A 20,292-nucleotide genomic window follows, 5' to 3' on the forward strand; every position below is an offset into this window, starting at 1 on the left:
ATTGTTAGGCTGAATACAGATACACACACTGACACACTTATTTAATTTTAGTTTTGTTTTGGTTGCTATGCCTTGACTCTGGTCCGGCATAGTACACAGCCACCGGTGTGAACCGAGTAAAACCCACTAAACCCAACATAATAATAATAAAGTGACACTTTGTGTTTCAAACAACGCTTCATGTTCAAACTGCACATGCACTTAAAAAATCTCTTGCCGTGAAAGCATCTCTTGCATTATATTTGTGTGTTTTCAGCATTTCTGTTCAATTTATTTTTGATGTGCTTGTTTAAATATATATATATATATATTATACACATATATATGTATATTTATGTCACAATGGATAATTTTTAAATTCTAAAGTTTATATCTTTCCAAGACTTAATCTCTGAGCCTATTTTAGAAAATTTTACATACATCAAATGCTTCCGTTACTTTTCATTCAAATACCACAAGAAAGAAAATCAACTATTACACAAAGTGTTGCTCTGTGTAAGCTTCAGCATAACTCAGCAATTCTAGACAACTGTGTAAATCAGCAAATGCACGTATTCCAAGACAGTTAGAAGGATGGAGCTGCGCTTGCAAGAAATCACAACATGCATCACGTACATCCGTTAACTGCAGTAAATTGGCTGCTGGCAACAAAACCTATAGTATAAATCACCAACAATTAATCATCATAATAAACTCGGAATTTTCAGTCATAGAAATTAGAAAAAAATAAATACCTGTACATTATCTTCGGTGACTTGTATTTCTGCAGAATACACATAGTCAATAAGCAGCTGCAAAGCCTGGCCGTCGACACCCTGAATAGTAATTTTATCTGCCTTGCTCTCAGTAAATCCCGTAAACATGGCATAAAAATAAGGACTACACGAAGCGAGTACCATTTTGTGTGCTGGTATTTCAGCACTGTCCGCAACCAATGTAACATCACAAAGCAAGTTCTGCCTTTAAAGATATTTTTATTTATTATTTTCCTGAGATATAAAAGTAGAGACAACAACAAATGTAAATGAATAAAAGTAACTCTTACTTCCTCAATATACTCATAACTTCAAAAGCTTTTTGAGTATGGTGAACATTCTTGTAAGGTGGCTTATCACCCGTTCCTGCATAACGAGAACGGGTGAAATCCATCATTCTGGATTTTGACTCTTCTGAACTAGAAAAATAAAATACAATCCAAATGTTACATTCATCAGAATTTTATAAATACATTTACAATTCTAAACTATAAAATTCTATTATTTTTTATAAATGTTACCAAGTACAATTTAGTAAAACTGGAACACATTTTGTAATAAACTAGTTTTGAAAGTTACCTTTTTTTTTGTAATTTTTTCTAAATTTGTTTTCCTCCTTTTTTTTTTAATTAATAAAATAAATAAACTGGAGAATTCAAGAAAAAAATGTTAATGTACTATTTACTCTGTAACATTTAAAATAAATGACAGTGACACTCATTTTTTCTTCTTTTTAACCAATTAGTAAAATCTAATTTCAAGGATGAAAGAATTAGGTCAATAATCTTATTGGGCACATTGAAAATGAATTTCAACTTAAAATATATTTTAGTTTAAGATTTAGGAGAAATTTTATTAAATAATAAACATGTAAAGAAGTTTTTAAAAAATTATACTAAAAAATTAATCTATAAACATGTAATAAATGAGCACAATTTAATCTTAATTTTAAAATTTGTTGATTTTGTGTGCTGGTATTTTAAAATTTAAATTTATTGATTAATATTTTAAATAATTCTAAATATTGCAGATATTTGTGATATATTTATCTAAAGAATTAATATACATAATTAGACAACTTCAAGTAAAAAATTCATTTCTTTCCCAACTGTAATATTGCTTCATTCATTTGTCATTTCTACACCTACAGTAATGAACACTATTACTGAATCAAAACTGGCCAAAAGCTATGATATAACTATTATCATATAATTTGTGAGCACAAAAAAAGAAAATTATCTCTTAATACACATAAATATATTGCCTTATATAAAGATATATCTAAAAATGTTGAAAGCTATTTCGCAACTTATTTACACACCAAACAACCAGCGGTTCTCAACGTTATATTAAAACATTACTGATTTAGGATATAGTCCATATTTATCTAAATGGGACAATAATTACGAAACAACTTCAAAAAACATTTTGTGTTTACAATGGGAAAAGAGTTATAATCACTTTCTTTAAATGTTATATTTAGTGTTGTTTTTCAATCACTGAAGTGATTTTTTTAATATATATAACTGTCTAATTAGATTAAGAAGCCATAGAGTAAATTGTGGATTAAAATTACAGTTATGTAAGGTTATTGGATTAACATCTTCAGTTAAAGACAAATATAGATCTGTTAAAATACTGTATAATGTATATATATAATCAATACTTTCATAACCATCAAACATAGAAATAACCATAGAAACATAGAAACTTAATGCAAAGTATAATTGAAGTATAAAATTATTTTAGAAATTTAAATTTTTAAGAATTAATCAATGAAAGAATTTTTTTCTTTTTATTAATTAATAAAGTTCTATCAGCTTAATTGTTTTAATTTTAAAAAAGTGATTGTTTTTGAATGAAAAAGATTAGTTAAATTACAACTGAAAACCTTTAAATTCCTAGTGGATTCATTTAAAAAACTAATCTATTAATTTTTAATTTTAAATATTGCACATGCTTATTTTTAAATGTTACAAAATCTAGAAATAATAATGTTCTGGAAGGTAACATTTCTATCTTAGATCTTTGAACCTGAAGAAAGTTGCTTAAGACAGTCATAAATGCTAGTTTTTTAAAATAAATTTACTGATTTAAAGTCTCGTGTTTTTAAAATATCCATTCTATTCTTGTAACCTAAATTTAATACTCTCTTATAATAACTTTATCAACCAATATCTCATATTAAAATTTTAAAATTATTCTTCAATATAAAATAAATTGTTTAAATTAAAACAAACTCAAAATCTGTAATTTCAAACGATAAAAAAAATTTTCATTTAAACACAACTCCATACATAAAATGAAATGAAATATAATATTTTAATGGAGAAAAATTTTTTAAAAATCAGAAAAAGAAAGCGTTCAAGTGCTTTTGACTTAACACAATTCATCCATTACAGTATTATTTTTGTTTCTTTTTTTTTTAAATTCATTTGTTTTGATGACTCAATTGAGCAACTTTGATACTATATTATGGTAAATATATATCTTTTTTTCAACTAGAGTACAGTTATAAAAAAGTTTATTTTTTAAAAAACCAAAATATTTATATGGCACACTAATATTATTTTATTACTTATTCTTTTTTGTTGGTTTTGTTGATTTTAATTTAAGATGCTTGTAAAAGGCCAACCTGGCTACAGTGTCTTTTTTTGAGAAATAAAATAAAAAATAAAATGCTATTTTAATCATTTTATTGTTTAATAACTAATATAAACAAGCAAAAGCACTGTGCTATAATTTATTATAATATGTAAATCATAAATTTGATTACAATTAATGTAATCAAATTTATGATTACATTAATTATATAGAATATTTAAATGTAAATTAAATTATAATAATGTGACTCTCATTGAAACTTGACTGTAAATAATTGAAATGTGACTCTCGTTGAAACTTGATTGTAAATAATTGAAAATTTTTATGATTTAATTGTAGTTACATTTTTTCATTTATTACAACTGTATAAGCTGAAAATGATTATTTAATAAAATGCCTTCCTTCATCCTGCTTTTGAAAAAATCTAACTGAATAAACATGATAAATTAGAAATTTTCAAAATTAATTATAATAAGAAAATATTTCTAAAAGTATTTTCAAGTTTTATTAGTAAGGCTTTCTCAGTTAATGTTCGATTACAGAAGTATTTTATTTATAATAATTAGAAATACAAAAGACTCCACTTTTATGATCTAATTAATTCTTAAAAAAACTATCATTAAATGCACTCTCATAAATTAATGCTTTCTTACAAGTTCAATGTCTTTAATTGTGGTTTTCTCTGTGGAAACAACATTTGAACTACATAATACCACACTAAAAGGAGGAAACAAAATACAAAATAAATATGGCATTTCATAAATCACGACAGAAAATTTAAACTTGTCAATAGGTGGGGAATCAAAGTAAATAATTGAAGAAGAATCTAGCATACAGGTATACCTCGCCTTACGTCGGTAATTGGTTCCAGGAGAACGACTTAAGTCGAAAAACGACGTAAGTCGAATTTACTTGTCTCCAAATCTACTTGTCACTAGGCTAAACCATAAATTGCCAATTCCGGTTCTGTATTTTATTTATTAATGCATTTTTAATAATATATGGTTAATAAGAATCTATTTTAAGCTTATATACAAATAAATTTTAGTTTTTAATATAGTACAGAAAAAAGTAATCTAAATTTACGAATGCATGTACTGTAAATACAGTACATACTTGTAAATGTATATATTTTAATATGATTTTATGTGCTTTAAACGCTTTTCTAGTGATATTACGACTTCAATATTTGTGGCGGACAGACGTAAAGTCGAATAAAATGACTTAAACTTGATTTTTATTTTTCCATATACTTTTTTGACAAACGACGTATAATCGGGAACGACGTAACTCGAAACGACGTAAGTCGAGGTATACCTGTACTTGTTTTGTATTAACTAAATGTTATTGAATACTCTGTAAACAAAGCATATTTTTCTTAAGAAACTAAAACCTTTACTTTCCAGCACGAAATGCATACCAGAATAATTGTTTTCTGTTAATTTAATTAATCAACAACAGGTTCTAATTTAATACAGATGTTTGATAACTCAAGCATAAATAATTTGTAAATGTTCATGAATAGAATGCATCAAATGTTTGCAAGCTTAAATGCTTTTCTGAATCAAGTTCATGTGGCAAAGCTTTATAATCATAGTATGTTTGGTATTAAATTAGATAGCTCATTAAATTAGCCAAAAACATTTGTTCTATATAAATTTTACATTTAATAAAGATTTTAGTTTAAATTGAACTTTTTCTTCAAACATTTTTGATTAAAATATACACAATTCTATTTTATTTAACAAAAAAATTTTAAAATTGTTTAAAATTAATTCTATCATCAGCAAATAAAGTAGTTAGCAATTTAAAATATAATTTATTTAAATGTTTATTCTATGAATAAGCCAAAATGTTTTTATTGCATACTTTGAAATTAAAATCAATATTCTTTCATTTTAAACATTTAAGTTCTAGTATTATTAAGTATGAGAATATTATAGAAGCAGGAAAACATAATAGGATGCTGTCTACAAATTGCCATTTAAAAGGAAATGCAATATTAAATTATTTTCATTATTATCAATATTATGAACATTATAAAACTTGATTAAATCAATATAAATACAATTAGTAACCTAAATATAATGTCATACAGAATGAATGCAAATATATATTATTAAATCATACACAAAGTAGGAAATAATGCATTATTACATCTTTATTAATTTAATATAGTAATATAGATTATACACAATCAAATGAACTAAACTAGAATGTAAATGACAATACTTTCATCAAAAATAACTTCATTTTAATGTTGCAATTGTATTAATAAATACTTTCAACTAAACAGACAAATTTTCTCCAATAAATTTATTTATATTTTAAATAAGTTTAGGCTGTTTCTTCTCAAATAGTGGCAAAGTCCTTAAATATAAATAAATTAAAACTGACTTCTTATACTTTTTAGTTGACACTGCTATATCATCTTAAATTTCTATGAAACCAGTTAGTAATATAAAGATCAACAGTTCATTTATTATAAAAAAAAAATTTAATTAAGTTACTTTATGCAATCATTTTCAAATTTATAATTTATAAATTATATGACAGTACAAAAACATAGTCTGTATACTACACGAGTGTGCATCACCTATCCACTTACAGGTTTTGATGTCTTGAAAAATTAAAATGACAAAATAAAAAAGTATCCTAAAAATCAATTATAGTATATTCTAAATATAGATTTATTTTTTAAATGTTTTTATAACAGGAAATTTAATAATGCAAAATAATTACAAAACCAAAAATTAAATCAGAGTCCATCAATAAATAATATAATAATTTAACAAAAATTGAGGACATTACATAATAAATGAACAACATTAAAATGAATAAAATATGGAGATGTAGAGGATGCATAAATCTGTTATGAAAGTGAACTATTTAGATGAATCTTTCTACATTTAATCAATACCTGGCCATATATTACTACTAAACTAAATTTATCCTCTTTTTATAGCTATAATAAACTAACCAATAAAACCAACAAAGTTATTTTTAAACTTAAAATTGAGTAATAAATAAAAATTATCTTATGTTTTCTAATTTGTTAAACATAACATTTGACCTTATGGTATGTAATTTACCTTATTAATTACTTAAATAATCAAAAAGAAAAGCATTAAAGTGTCCTACATAACAATATAAAATATTTAAGGTAGAAAAAAGGCTAATTAATGCTTTCATTTAAATCATTAATTTATAAATACACCTATTGTTATTTTATTACAGACAGAACTATAGCAAAAACACAACTGAAACAAATAATTTAAAGGGGGAAAAAATTCATTAACTTAAAAGTTTAGTGAACTCTTATCATTATTTAAACAAGCCAGATAAAAATACAAAGTCATGATACTGTAAATGTAATCTTTGTAATTAATTTAAGTTATTAAATAACTACTAACTTCAAAAGCATTATTTTGAAGTCAATGGACTTCTAAATGATATTTAGCATTTTAAATCATTACTTTAATTATACTAATACTTTTCCTTTGCAATTCTCATTGTTTATAAGACTGAAAATCAGTGCTTTGTTAATTTAACTTGTCTAAAGCTTAAGTAATTATTCTCCATGGTTTTGATACACACCGTATACAATAATACTGAAAGTTTCTTAGTAGTATATTGTATCATCTGCAAAACCTGTATGATTTGTAGACTAGAATTAAGCTAATAATTCATATATTTAAAAAAAATATATATATATATATATATATAAAACATCATTTTTGGTAATCATACAGACTTTATATTATTACTATTAATTGAACTGATATACAAGTAATTTGGAATGTAGTTTCTATACTAAACAGTGGTCTTTTAACATCCTTAATATACCAACTTTATTTAAAACCTATTATCAATAAAATATATTTCTGTTTGATGAAAATTCTATAAATGTCACTGTTTCAGTGCAGTGTCCAAGTTTTTGGGGCTTATCATGCCTATTTATATTTTATGTGTATTCGAATACACTTGTCAAGAATATTGAAATATAGAACACTTTCTCATGTAAATAACCTTTTTTAATATATCAATACATTGCTACAATATTACATAATCAAGAATTTATAAATATTTTAACTTAAAAATGCAGAATATTTGCAAAGGATTCATCCATTTTTTAAATTTTAATTATTGTTTTTGTATACCAATTATTATCAATTGACTAAAATCCTTTAAAACAATTTTTTTGATTTTGATAGATAAAATTTTCTTTGATTGATTTTCTGTGGATTTTTTTAAGCCTAAAATTTTTGGTGTTTTTTTCAGTAACTTACATCATACAAAAAACTCTTATTAATTAATATAGACTATATCAATAAGAGTTTCTTATGTGATGCAAGTTACTGGAAAAAAAACCAAAAATTTTAGGCTTAAAAAAAAATCCATAAAATTTTCTATCAGAATGCATTTGATTATGCAATCCAGAGGTTATTTTCAAACAAAATATATAATATTAGGTATTTTTCTGTTAATGGGATGCCAGCCAATATGGTAAGATTCAAGCTCTGAATGAGGGATTTTACATTACCCCCAGAAATGTTGACCCTTCACAAGATATTTGCCTCCAAAGACCAGTTTTTAACATGTATCAGTACTGCCTATACTACTTGCTTTACATGTAGTTATGCACTTCAGAGCTCGCTATTGCTTGCACCTCAGTGCCCAGGTAAGGGTGAGCATCCACAACCCTAAAACTAACCTCAAGTACTACATGAAGAATCAAATGGGCTAAATAGTTAAACACGATAGTCTTAGCAGATCAACACAGACAATGGTATTGTGCATTGGATTAAAGTTACAATCGACATCCTGTTAACAAAAAAGAACCAAAAAATGTCTTTACATAATCAGACAATGTATTTTTTAATGTATAAATCTGTGATGAACTAGAATTAAAGATAAATATTTTTGTTAAAGAGTTATGTAATATTTTATTTTGATAAAATTCCATATCCTTCACTATATATTCTATAAAAATAAGTCCATTTACAGAACTCATCAAGGCATTCAAATTAAACTTCAGAATATGTAATGCTCTTATTATTTACACAACTTAACTCTCAAAGTCAGTTTCACACATTATATCAAGATAAACAAATTGCTCAATAACTTCTTATACAAAAATAAATTTCACATCTTCACAGTTGTATTGCAACTTTTTATACAGTTTTTTTACAGATAGTTAAAGACCAAAAAAATAATCTATATTCAGCTTACAAAATAATTCATTTGGAAACATTCACAATAAAAATCTAAATATTTCTGAACACAAACCAACAAATTGTTTTCGGGCAATATAGACGAAAATAATTCAGAAGTCATAGCTATTTTAATAAAGCAATTATTGAGATTTAACAAAAAATAATCTGGCATTTAGTTTAAATCAATATCCAAATACAGGCGGTACTATAAGGATCAAAATCTTTTTACTTCATTGTAAAGAGAACTCGCATTGATTGTATCAACAATAATCAACTATTATTAAAACCATGACAATAAGCATTATACAATATGACATCTCAATTTCCATTTTAATAATTACTTAGATCTTTACATGCTGTTTTTTTACTGCATACCAGAATCATTAAAAACAAATCAATATGATGATTTTCAAAAGAAAAACAAAACAAAAAATTGATGTTATTATCTATAACATCAATTTTTTGTTTTGAACTGAGTAAATTAATTGTTTAATTTACTCAGTTCTGTAACTAATAATGAGAATGAAGCTAATATTTTCTATGGATTCAAAATTAAAGTGTAATTATATATTTATGTTGATGAATGTCTCCAACAGGATGCTACAACCTGTTCTTCGAAGCAATTGAAATGGCTTTGAGGTGATGAGTAAAATCATATGGGAAAAAATTATCTACAGAAATTGATCTGCAAATGTTTATTGTATAATAAAAGTTAATTTATAAAATAAACAGCGAAAGTGAACAAACTCACATTAAATAATTCAAACACAATCGCACAAATGTTAAATGTTATATTTTCAATTGCAATTATCATCTTATCGCATTTAATCCTTAAAATATCAAACTTACCAATCAGACATTTTGATTTCTTTTTTAAAAATCACAAATATATCATTTTCGCGTAATAAGACTTTCTTACATTTCATAACTCACAAGACATTTCTATTGCGCATGATCGAAAGAAATAAAAAATAATAATTTTATTCGTTTCGATATATAATTATAAATAAAATAAAACGTTGAAAATTAATTAAAATAAATTTTAAAATCGTAATTAAATCGAATGGATAATAAATTAGAAATATTTTACACTTCGTACGCATGCGCATAATTTTAAAAATAGACCCTTTTTTCTCCTTTTTTTTTTCCTCCTCCTTTTTCATTTATTTCATTTCGAATTTATTTACGGCAAAATTTTAAAATTATCGTTTTTCTATTTAATGTCGTAAAATTTAAATTTGAGTAATTTTTAATTTGATTCTCGTTTAATATTATTTGATTTTACGATTAAATTATTTTTTTGTAAATCGATACTAGGGGGCGCTTCGTGGCGATGGGTTTCTCGCTGGAGTGAGTCGTCTGATCAGTAAACAATTTAACTTCCTTAATTTTGATATTTAGTTAAAGAAGAATGTTTAAATTTAAGTAACGAATGCCTTCACGTAACAAAAATGGAGAAAGAGGAAATCGAGGTAATTTTCTATTTTTTGTTTAACGTATATACATTATCAATTAGGCTTAATTATGTTTAACATGGCAATTTATTAATAAAAAAAGTGTTCGTTTGGTGTTATTTATAAACTGTAACTCAACTCGTTATAATTGCTATCTTGTGTTAAATATAGGCAAAATTTTATGTTAAAAGGGAAAGTAAAATCTGTTTTCAACCTCCATACACCTTTTATGAATATTAGATTTTGCTGATATCATACACTAGTCTAATTTGTGAATGAGTAATGCATATGTAATGATGAGTTGTCACTTACTATTTTACTCGACATATTCTGTATTTATAATCAAAACAATTGCATATTTTTATACATTTTCTCTTATTACAACTAATGTGTATGATTTGTTATTCATGGACAAACAAAACTGCTTAGTTCAGAAAGCCAACACAATAAAAGAAGCATTTTTTTTTAGTCAAATGTCTGACCATCTTCAACTTAAAGCAACACTTCACAAATTAGAATAAATTCAAAATACACTTAAAATTAAAAATTTGTAAAATATAAAAATATTCACAAATTAGAAGAAAATTCCTTTATGTATTGTCCTTTTTGACACTTTGGGAACACGACTGTTTTTACAGGATAAAATATGAAACTGAAGACATTTATTGTTTTGTCTAATTTGTGAATATATATTATTGTTGTCCTGGCTAAAAATTTATAGTTTTGAAAGTATGATTAATTTGCAAGATAAAAATAGGCAATACTTTATAATTTTTTTTATTAGCAAAAATTATCTGTATCAGCTGTGATGTTTAATAGTTAAGACAGGTAATTCACCATGAGGTGATGGGCAATTAATGGAGTGAATGAACCAGTATGAATACATCTCATCTGGATTGTCTCTTAGAGAAAATGAGAAAAAAATAACTGATTGCTGACAAAATAAAAAATTGTTTTTTCATATTTTAATCTTCTAATATAATTTGACTGATTTCAGATAAGAACTGACTAATATTACAATTGTTACATTATTTAAAAAGGACAGTTAATTGCTGTAATAAGTAAAAAAAAATTACTTTTTATATATAATGATTAGATTAATGTATGAAAAGAATTTATCTATTATATGCATTATCAAATCTTATATTCAATATAATTATGAGATCTTCATTATTTAATTTTCACTTTATTTTTCTTGTAGTAATAATTTCATTTAGTACATAAAATTTGCATTGTTAGTACAGTACTTTTTTTTACATTAAAATTTTGATAAGTTTTAGCTATTTTCCTACATGACATATATACTTATTGTGCATGAAAATATTACTAATTTATTTTGTGAGGATATCCCTACAAAATTTTTTGAATTATTCTTTAATGCCAATTGATTTATCCAACAAATATCTCATTTGTCATTTGAAAGTTGTTAGGACCTAAAAAGTCTGACTTGAATTCATAATAATGATTAAATTGTATTAACTAAATTAATATACAGTATTAGAATTTTGTTTAATTAATAGTTTTCAGGATAAAGAAGAAAGTTTTTTACATGTGATTTTAATATATATATACTCAAAAGATATATTAATATAAATTCATACGTTGCTTTACTTTTTTAAAGTTATAAATGTAACATTTAAAAAAGTGCAAGTTTAACAATAATAGTTTTTATCAAAATATCCAAATAATTATAAAACACAATTTACAGTAACTTCAACATACTTTCCTTTCTCTAGAAAACTTTCCTAATAAGTGTTTATTAGATTTAAAGCTTTTTAAATCATTTACTAATTTTATTAACATTTCTCTGTTTTTTTTCTTTTTTAATGTAGTGATAAGTTGACTTGAATACAAGAATTTATAATTAAAATATTTTAAACATAAAATTTGAAAAATTATTATCATCTTTGAGTTGAACAGTAAATCAGGAATTTTTCAGTTACATAAAACAGTAATGTATGTCAATATCTGGAACTACTCAAGTGAACACAATGTATTCTAATTAGCATAATATATTGGAATAAAGATGTAATTTTAAATACAAAAGCTGAAAAATTATACCAGATATTATTATTAATGTTGATTCCTAAATTTTTTTGTTTTTTTTTTATGCTGCCTAATTTATCTATATTTCTTAAATTTTTATAAAAAGCATCCTTTTCTATTTGTAATATTCTGATATATGCTTTATTAGTATTGTAATTTTGCATGGTTTGTTATATGTAGATATGATCAATTAATAAGGCTGGATTAATGTTTGGACTAGAACTTGGCTAATTAGTGTAATTTCATAATATCTATAAAATTTAGACTAAAGATAGATAGTTAAGTCATCATTAATTTTTAATTCAAATTGCATAGTATTTATGAAATTAATTAGCCAAGTTCAAGCTTGATAGTTAAAATGGCCTTATAATTTGATCATAAGAATATTTCAGGCTTGGTTGTCTATATGTATTTATATGTAAATATGAGAATTTTTTAAATTTAATTTACCAAAATGTTTCTTGTCTGCCAATCTGTTTTTATGATATAATTTTATTCAATTTCACATTTATATATCTGTTTCATCAAAATTTTTTATATAACATAAAAGTGTATTACTGTATATTTAAGGTATAAATTAAACTTTTAGGGAATCTTTAATACATATAAAATATAAATATATTAAAACATAAGACATTAGAATGTCTTAAGTTTTGATATATTCTATTGTTAGAATGTGTTAAATAATGAGATATTTAATTCTAATAAAGTTAAACTAGTGCTTATTAATAGTTATCTATATATATAACCCATTCAACGGGTATCCGTCTGTCTGTCCCGTAACCATTTGATAACGGACACTAGAGGCGCCCCTATCGTGTGTCATATTTCAAACATTCAAATTAACAATTTTAATTCTTATTTAAATTAACAATATAAATTTTTATTATTCATTTGGCCAATAAATTATTATTTGGTCAATATAACAATATAAATAATTCAGTATATTTGTAATAGGAATTCATTATTTCAGGGGCTTATATCTCTCGAAGGGTTGCGAGTAGGGGTATGGTTCCTTTGACTTTATTGTTAGCAGAGCCGGCCCTACCATAGGGCGAACGGAGCAACCGCTCCAGCCGCTAAGTCCTAGGGGTGCCTCAGTGGTAAAGAAAATTAAAGGGTATAAATTAGGGGCGACCAAGGGGGCGCCATAATAGGATCTTGCTCCATCCTGAAACTTGCCTCAGGCCGGCACTGATTGTTAGTACAGGGATATACGGTTTGGGGGGTTGCCACCTCTTCATTTGGAGGGTAAATCTTATCATTCGGACTTTAACAGAGCTGTAGAGCATATTGATAGGAACAAAACAGTCAAAGGAACCGTGCCTCATAGAAATTTGTAAAGAATGCCCACTAGAGGGCGTCCCGAGCTACTAGTTAAGTAAGAATTTGGTTAAAACAGTATATTTATCAATTAGATGTTAAATATATGAAATTTCTTCATTCTTCTATTGTGTTACACAAGATAATCATTAAGTACAGCAGTAAAATCAAATGTATTCAAACTTAATTTTAGCATCATCTAGAATTCTAGGTTAATCTAGAAGTTGTCAAAGCTAGAAATTCAGCAAAGTTAATCTTAATAGGTTTTTGAATTAATTTTGATAAATTTTTCTATTTGTTTTTAGTATTGTATTATATTATGTAACATCATTACGAAGATTTTTTCATGTATTAAAAGTGAGTCTAAATGATTAGATAACAAATATGAAAATAAATAAAATGTAGAAAATATACATGAAAAGAAAACTGGAGAAAAAGAAAGATCTATAAGTAGTAGTTGCAAATAATAAGAAAATAATGATAAAATATTTACAGTCTTAAAGATGTAATAAAATAGAGTAAAAGATATATTGATAATTAATAAGTCAGAATGTATATAATGAAAATATCAATATTATAATTTGCATTAGTGTATTGTTAATTTAAAATTAATTTAATTTTTTTGTCTTCTTGAATAATTCATAATAATGATAGTTACAAACTAAGACATTTAGTGGTGTTTAAAGAAGAACAAATCAATAACTGAATATTACAAGTATTTTAATCACTATTTAAATCAAAATTAATAATACTAGTTAATAATCAGAAAAGCCTATATTTTAAAAAATTAAAGAAAAATGGTAATGTATTTCTCAATATTCTACTAAAAGTAATTAGATTATTATAGATATTGCTAAATACCAGTAATTATTTTTGAATTTTTGTCTATTGAAAATAGTCAATTTTGTATTATTATAATGTTTTATGCTGAAAATAAACATTTTGAGAAAACTCAGATATCACTTTTCAGCTCTACTATGAATATCTCAACAAAATAAGTCCAAAATAATGTTATGGACCGTGATTTAATATTTAGATATACTTGTTTATTAGATATGATTTTAAAATCTTGTTAACATTTTTTTTTATTAAAAACAAAAGTACAGAATCTCTTACTATGATAGAAATAACAAGAGTTTTTTTATTGTACAGTAAAGTATTAGTTATTACTTTTAAGTTCTTGTCTACAGTTTTCATCAGTAAGAGAAAATGTTAAAATTTTTCTGTCAACATTCATTTTTTATTATTTTGTATATATTATTAGATTATTTTATATACATCTTTTAGATTTTGTACAATTAAAGCTGAAAAATCAATTTTGTTTAAATATCCACTAATACTATTAACATTTCTCTGTTTTTTTTCTTTTTTAATGTAGTGATAAGTTGACTTGAATACAAGAATTTATAATTAAAATATTTTAAACATAAAATTTGAAAAATTATTATCATCTTTGAGTTGAACAGTAAATCAGGAATTTTTCAGTTACATAAAACAGTAATGTATGTCAATATCTGGAACTACTCAAGTGAACACAATGTATTCTAATTAGCATAATATATTGGAATAAAGATGTAATTTTAAATACAAAAGCTGAAAAATTATACCAGATATTATTATTAATGTTGATTCCTAAATTTTTTTGTTTTTTTTTTATGCTGCCTAATTTATCTATATTTCTTAAATTTTTATAAAAAGCATCCTTTTCTATTTGTAATATTCTGATATATGCTTTATTAGTATTGTAATTTTGCATGGTTTGTTATATGTAGATATGATCAATTAATAAGGCTGGATTAATGTTTGGACTAGAACTTGGCTAATTAGTGTAATTTCATAATATCTATAAAATTTAGACTAAAGATAGATAGTTAAGTCATCATTAATTTTTAATTCAAATTGCATAGTATTTATGAAATTAATTAGCCAAGTTCAAGCTTGATAGTTAAAATGGCCTTATAATTTGATCATAAGAATATTTCAGGCTTGGTTGTCTATATGTATTTATATGTAAATATGAGAATTTTTTAAATTTAATTTACCAAAATGTTTCTTGTCTGCCAATCTGTTTTTATGATATAATTTTATTCAATTTCACATTTATATATCTGTTTCATCAAAATTTTTTATATAACATAAAAGTGTATTACTGTATATTTAAGGTATAAATTAAACTTTTAGGGAATCTTTAATACATATAAAATATAAATATATTAAAACATNATCTTTTAGATTTTGTACAATTAAAGCTGAAAAATCAATTTTGTTTAAATATCCACACACACACACACACACACACACACACACACACACACACACACACACAGTCAGTTTAATAATAATCAGAATTCGAAACCTAATTTCAAATGCCAGAAAATTTATAATGTTTTTTTTAATATGATTTCTGTTTAGTTTTGTGGATTATTCTGACAACAGAAACAAGAAATTTAAAATATTTGAATTTTGAAATAGGTATTTTGGCTTCTGAAAGTTACTATTCAAAAAATTTTAGTTAATTTTATTTTACTTTAATAGCTTTGTAATTTATGTTTATAAATGCAATATTAGTTTCTTGGATCAATTATTATAAGTCTTTGATTTATCTGACATACCATACAGTATGTCTGATAAATCAAGTTTATCAAATAATTCCTTTTAAGTTACTAATCTGAACTTCTAATCAATCATCTTTGTGTGTCATGATACTAACGGTTCACTGCATGCTGAGTATATCTTCCATGGGTATCCTTGGACTAAATATTCTTGTGGATTACTTTATTTCATAAAACCAAAACAATCAGAAAGGTTATTTTATTAAATAGAAGCTAATAAAAGTTCTTCATAGTCTTTTGAAGTGATTATTGATTTATTATTGTATTTATTATATTAAACAACAACACAACACTGGGTGTAGTAAAAATTGTACTCTATGTACTGATGACTAGTCTGAAATAAAAAAAAACAAAAGAGAACGTTCACCACTAACGTTTTCAAACTCCCCTGAGTTCTTTTTCAGGTGTTAAATGGAATTTCTGATGGAACATAAAACATTTAGATTATGAAAACTTGAAGAATTGTTCGAATCCAACACTCGAGAAATATTTGTCATCTTGTGCATGCGCATTCATATGGCTAGCATATCTTGACATTTAAAGATTGGTGTCAATCAGGGCCTGCCAGGCTACCGACAAAACCACTTCCTAAAATATAAATTTTCGTCTACAAGTACGTATCTTCTAATATCAGGACTTATTATACTGGCTTTACAGATAATGCTACAGAGTATCACAGAAAACAATTTTTTATTTTATTTAATATACCTGGACACATACATAATTTTGCGTTTCGGACACTTTCGTCCCTCCTCAGCAAGGTATTTTTGTAGTATACGAGTATTTAATTTTCAGACTTTTTTCTTTTGTTTTTAACTCTACTGGACATTCAATTTTAACCAATTTGACTAAGAGGAGTTAGTCAAATTGAACAGGAAGAGATGTTTAAGTTTACAGTAATATCATTGTTTTTGGTTAAAATTGAATGTCCAGTAGAGTTAAAAACGAAAGAAAAAAGTCTGAAAATTAGTACTCGTATACTACAAAAATACCTGCTGAGGAGGGACGAAAGTGTCCAAAACGCAATATTATGTATGTGTCCAGGTATATTAAATAAAATAAAAAATTGTTTTCTGTGGAACTCTGTAGCATTATCTGTAAAGCCAGTATAAGTTTTGATATTAGAAGATACATACTTGTAGATGAAAATTTATATTTTAGTAAGTCAAGGACATTGAGGCATTTAAATAAAACCACTTCCTCTTTATAATTGATGCATGTGGCGATAAGGCTAGATTTGTGTGTGTGAACGGCCTCCAACCATCTTAGGTGTTCCGTGAGGGATGAAATGAGGATGAGCTTTCACCTGGTTAAAGGCTGCTATGATATCTGGATCTGTGGCGTATGTGGCGAGGGCAGTGGTATTTCTCTCATGTTGTATAACCATGAGGTTCTCCTGTAATCTGACTCCCAAGGAGCATTTAGTCAAGCTGGTTTACATTGGCTCGACTAAATGCTTAACTACAGGCCACCATCTAATAGTAAATTTAATTATTAGAAATAATTTTTAAGTGGCAAATTGCAGACATATAGATTCCCATTTTCCTCAGAATTAAGAGCCAATATTGAAAGCTTAGAGGTAAAGGCACAATTAACTGTATATAAACTTCAGTCTGTATTGGAAGTAATATGAGTTTTTGAAATTAAAATATAATTAAAACTTGCAGTTTGGCGTTGTAATTACTTGTTTAAATTTAAAATAATCTGGAATTAAAGATTGGCACAGAGCAGGACTTGAGCCCAGAATTGCTTACTGAGCATTTCCCACTTTGGGCTGATCTTTCTTTTCTTCTAGATTATTCTGAATTTAAATTAAAAATTAAAATTTATTTCTAATTATTAAACTTATTATTAGATGGCAACCTAATTACTTATAGTGAAATTATTTTTTTTGTAATTGTTAAATTAGCCTTGTCACAGCTCAGTAAAAAATTCAGCAGTTTGTTTGGCAAAGTCTATAGTTTATATAATACATACCAAATCTACTGTGTGTGTGTGTGTGTGTGTGTGTACAGTTGACCCCCCTATAAGATATAGATACGTTCCATTCTTTAGGAATGCGATTTCTTACGAATCCTTTTAATCACAACCTGACACGTGTCAAGTTTACGGACTACGGCTGTTTGAAAGATTTTCTTCCATAAAATTAATCGATTCTAGACTAATCCGACTCAACATTTCCAAAATACATATATTTTTTTGGGAATAATCCGTATAAACTACGCTATAAACAAAAAATTGTAGGATTACTTACCGAGTTTGCACCGCCATTGCTAATGCTTGTTTTCATCGCAGAGGGACGCTCCGCGACGAAAACAAGCATTAGCAATGACGAAAGTTTTCTGATGACTTATTTTTCTGCGAAAACTTCGTTGAACTTTGGAGACATCATTAATATAAATAATTTTAATTGCAGTTGAATAAGAAATGTTTCTTTCACAAGAAATGTATAAAATTACAGTACTGTATGTGAGATTCCGAATTCGGATGTGTTTATATCATCTCATCATAATATCACATTGTAGTTCTACCTTCATTCCACGATGTCATAAGATCACAGTATAGCTATACTTTTGTTTAATAACTGTCAACTTTTACAACTGGGAGCTAAACATCTGCTAAGTTCTCAGGCGTAATAACGACGCTTTCTCAGCACCTTTCGACCTAATAGCGCGATTTTAACAATTCAACATTAGACACGACAACAAAGTGAGTCAGTCGTCACCAGTNCCCAGGCAGCGAGGAAACAGCTATAGGAACGCATTCGAGGACCCGAGAAACATAATAGGCGGCGTGAGAAATCAACATTATAATTCTCGATACAGACCAAGACGAGATGCGACAAGACACAATTCAGGCGACTCAAGAATTAACTGGAGAACTCGGATGACTCAATCTCGACCTCAGAGACAGCCATACGAGAGGAGAGGCAACCGAAACCGACGAAATTTTAGAGGCGAGTTTAGGCAACAGAGAACAAATACACAGGGGATTAAAATATCTAGATTTAGAGACGCAACACCTCAGCGTAATGTCAAGACGCCCGATGCAGAACCTGCATTACATTGCTTCATTAATGATAAATCAACTCAAGTAGCTATAGACACCGGCTCCACAGTCACACTATTATCCAGATCATTGGCGCACAAATTAGGCAACTGCAAGATGAGGATCAACAGGAACGAAATACCATTCCGAAGCATAACAGGACACGGAATCAACACCTACGGAAAAAACCACTTCCAATTCAAAGTCGGACCTTTGCAATTTTCTTATCCATGCTACATAGTAGACGATGAAATTATGCAACCATTTGAGGGACTGATAGGAAGAGACTTAATCAAAGAACAGGGATAGCCCGAGATTATGCATGGAAGGATGAAAAAATGAAAGCAGCGGACACATACGATGAATTTAAGAAACTTATGATAAAACGATTCGAGAGGGTTCCATACTCATTAAGATTGCAGAAATTTCATGCCTGTGTGCAAGCACGGGATGAAGACGTTCAAACATACGCCGTGCGCTTGCAAACTTTAGCCTCCGAAACTGTTATAGAACATAAAAGTGAGGACCCTGGAGAGGCAGCAATCATAAAACGATGTCAACAAAAAGAAGCAGATGAACGATTGAGGGTACAATTTCTTAGCGGGCTAAATGATCGCTTAAAAAGACCGGTAATGTCGAGGGAACCGGACACATTTGATAAGGCAGTACGCGTTGCTATCAGCGAAGAAACTATCGAGCAATTAACAGGAAGATCCCTAGGGATAGTCCGAAATATAAACAATCCCAATGATAATCAGGAAGAAGCTAGTGTTATAAATCAAAATGAATTAGAAGCAACCTTAGAGAAAATCCAAGAACAATTAAAACAATTAGGAACTTCACGTGGTCGAGGAATTCCGCGACGTAACCCCTCACCATTTTGGCGTCCTCGAAATTATCTAGATTCACAAACACAATATCAACCCCAAAGAAGACTGGGCGACGTCTCCCGAGACTCCCGAGGGCTACGAGATACATATTCCGATAGAAGTGTGGACGAAACAATCAGGCAGTTACAAGAGCAATTAGACGAACTAAAGCGGCAAAGAAGTCACACAGAATTCCCCAGGCAGCGAGGAAACAGCTATAGGAACGCATTCGAGGACCCGAGAAACATAATAGGCGGCGTGAGAAATCAACATTATAATTCTCGATACAGACCAAGACGAGATGCGACAAGACACAATTCAGGCGACTCAAGAATTAACTGGAGAACTCGGATGACTCAATCTCG

At 27.0% G+C, this 20,292-nt stretch overlaps 2 protein-coding genes across 3 annotated transcripts in view; one reads left to right on the plus strand and one right to left on the minus strand.

Moving 5' to 3' along the window:
* The window catches only part of LOC111625309 (kelch-like protein 2), a 26,685-nt gene extending 17,051 nt beyond the window's left edge, over positions 1–9,634 (minus strand). For both annotated transcript variants that reach the window (XM_023368438.1, XM_023368445.1), the window contains exons 1-4: positions 9,425–9,634; positions 1,046–1,174; positions 735–960; positions 479–654 (exon numbers count right to left, since the gene is read on the minus strand). In XM_023368438.1, coding sequence (XP_023224206.1) covers positions 479–654; positions 735–960; positions 1,046–1,174; positions 9,425–9,501 — 608 coding nt within the window. In that variant the 5' untranslated portion in view covers positions 9,502–9,634. The remainder of the gene's footprint in view (positions 1–478; positions 655–734; positions 961–1,045; positions 1,175–9,424) is intronic.
* Positions 9,635–19,396: 9,762 nt separating this feature from the next.
* The window catches only part of LOC111624972 (choline O-acetyltransferase-like), a 10,788-nt gene continuing 9,892 nt past the window's right edge, over positions 19,397–20,292 (plus strand). Inside the window, 1 exon segment of the mRNA XM_023367979.1 lies at positions 19,397–20,185. Within this exon segment, the coding sequence (XP_023223747.1) occupies positions 19,397–20,185 (789 nt within the window).

Source organism: Centruroides sculpturatus, unplaced genomic scaffold, assembly GCF_000671375.1.
Source record: "Centruroides sculpturatus isolate CEXI.00-Female unplaced genomic scaffold, Cexi_2.0 scaffold77, whole genome shotgun sequence".
Taxonomy (NCBI): domain Eukaryota; kingdom Metazoa; phylum Arthropoda; class Arachnida; order Scorpiones; family Buthidae; genus Centruroides; species Centruroides sculpturatus.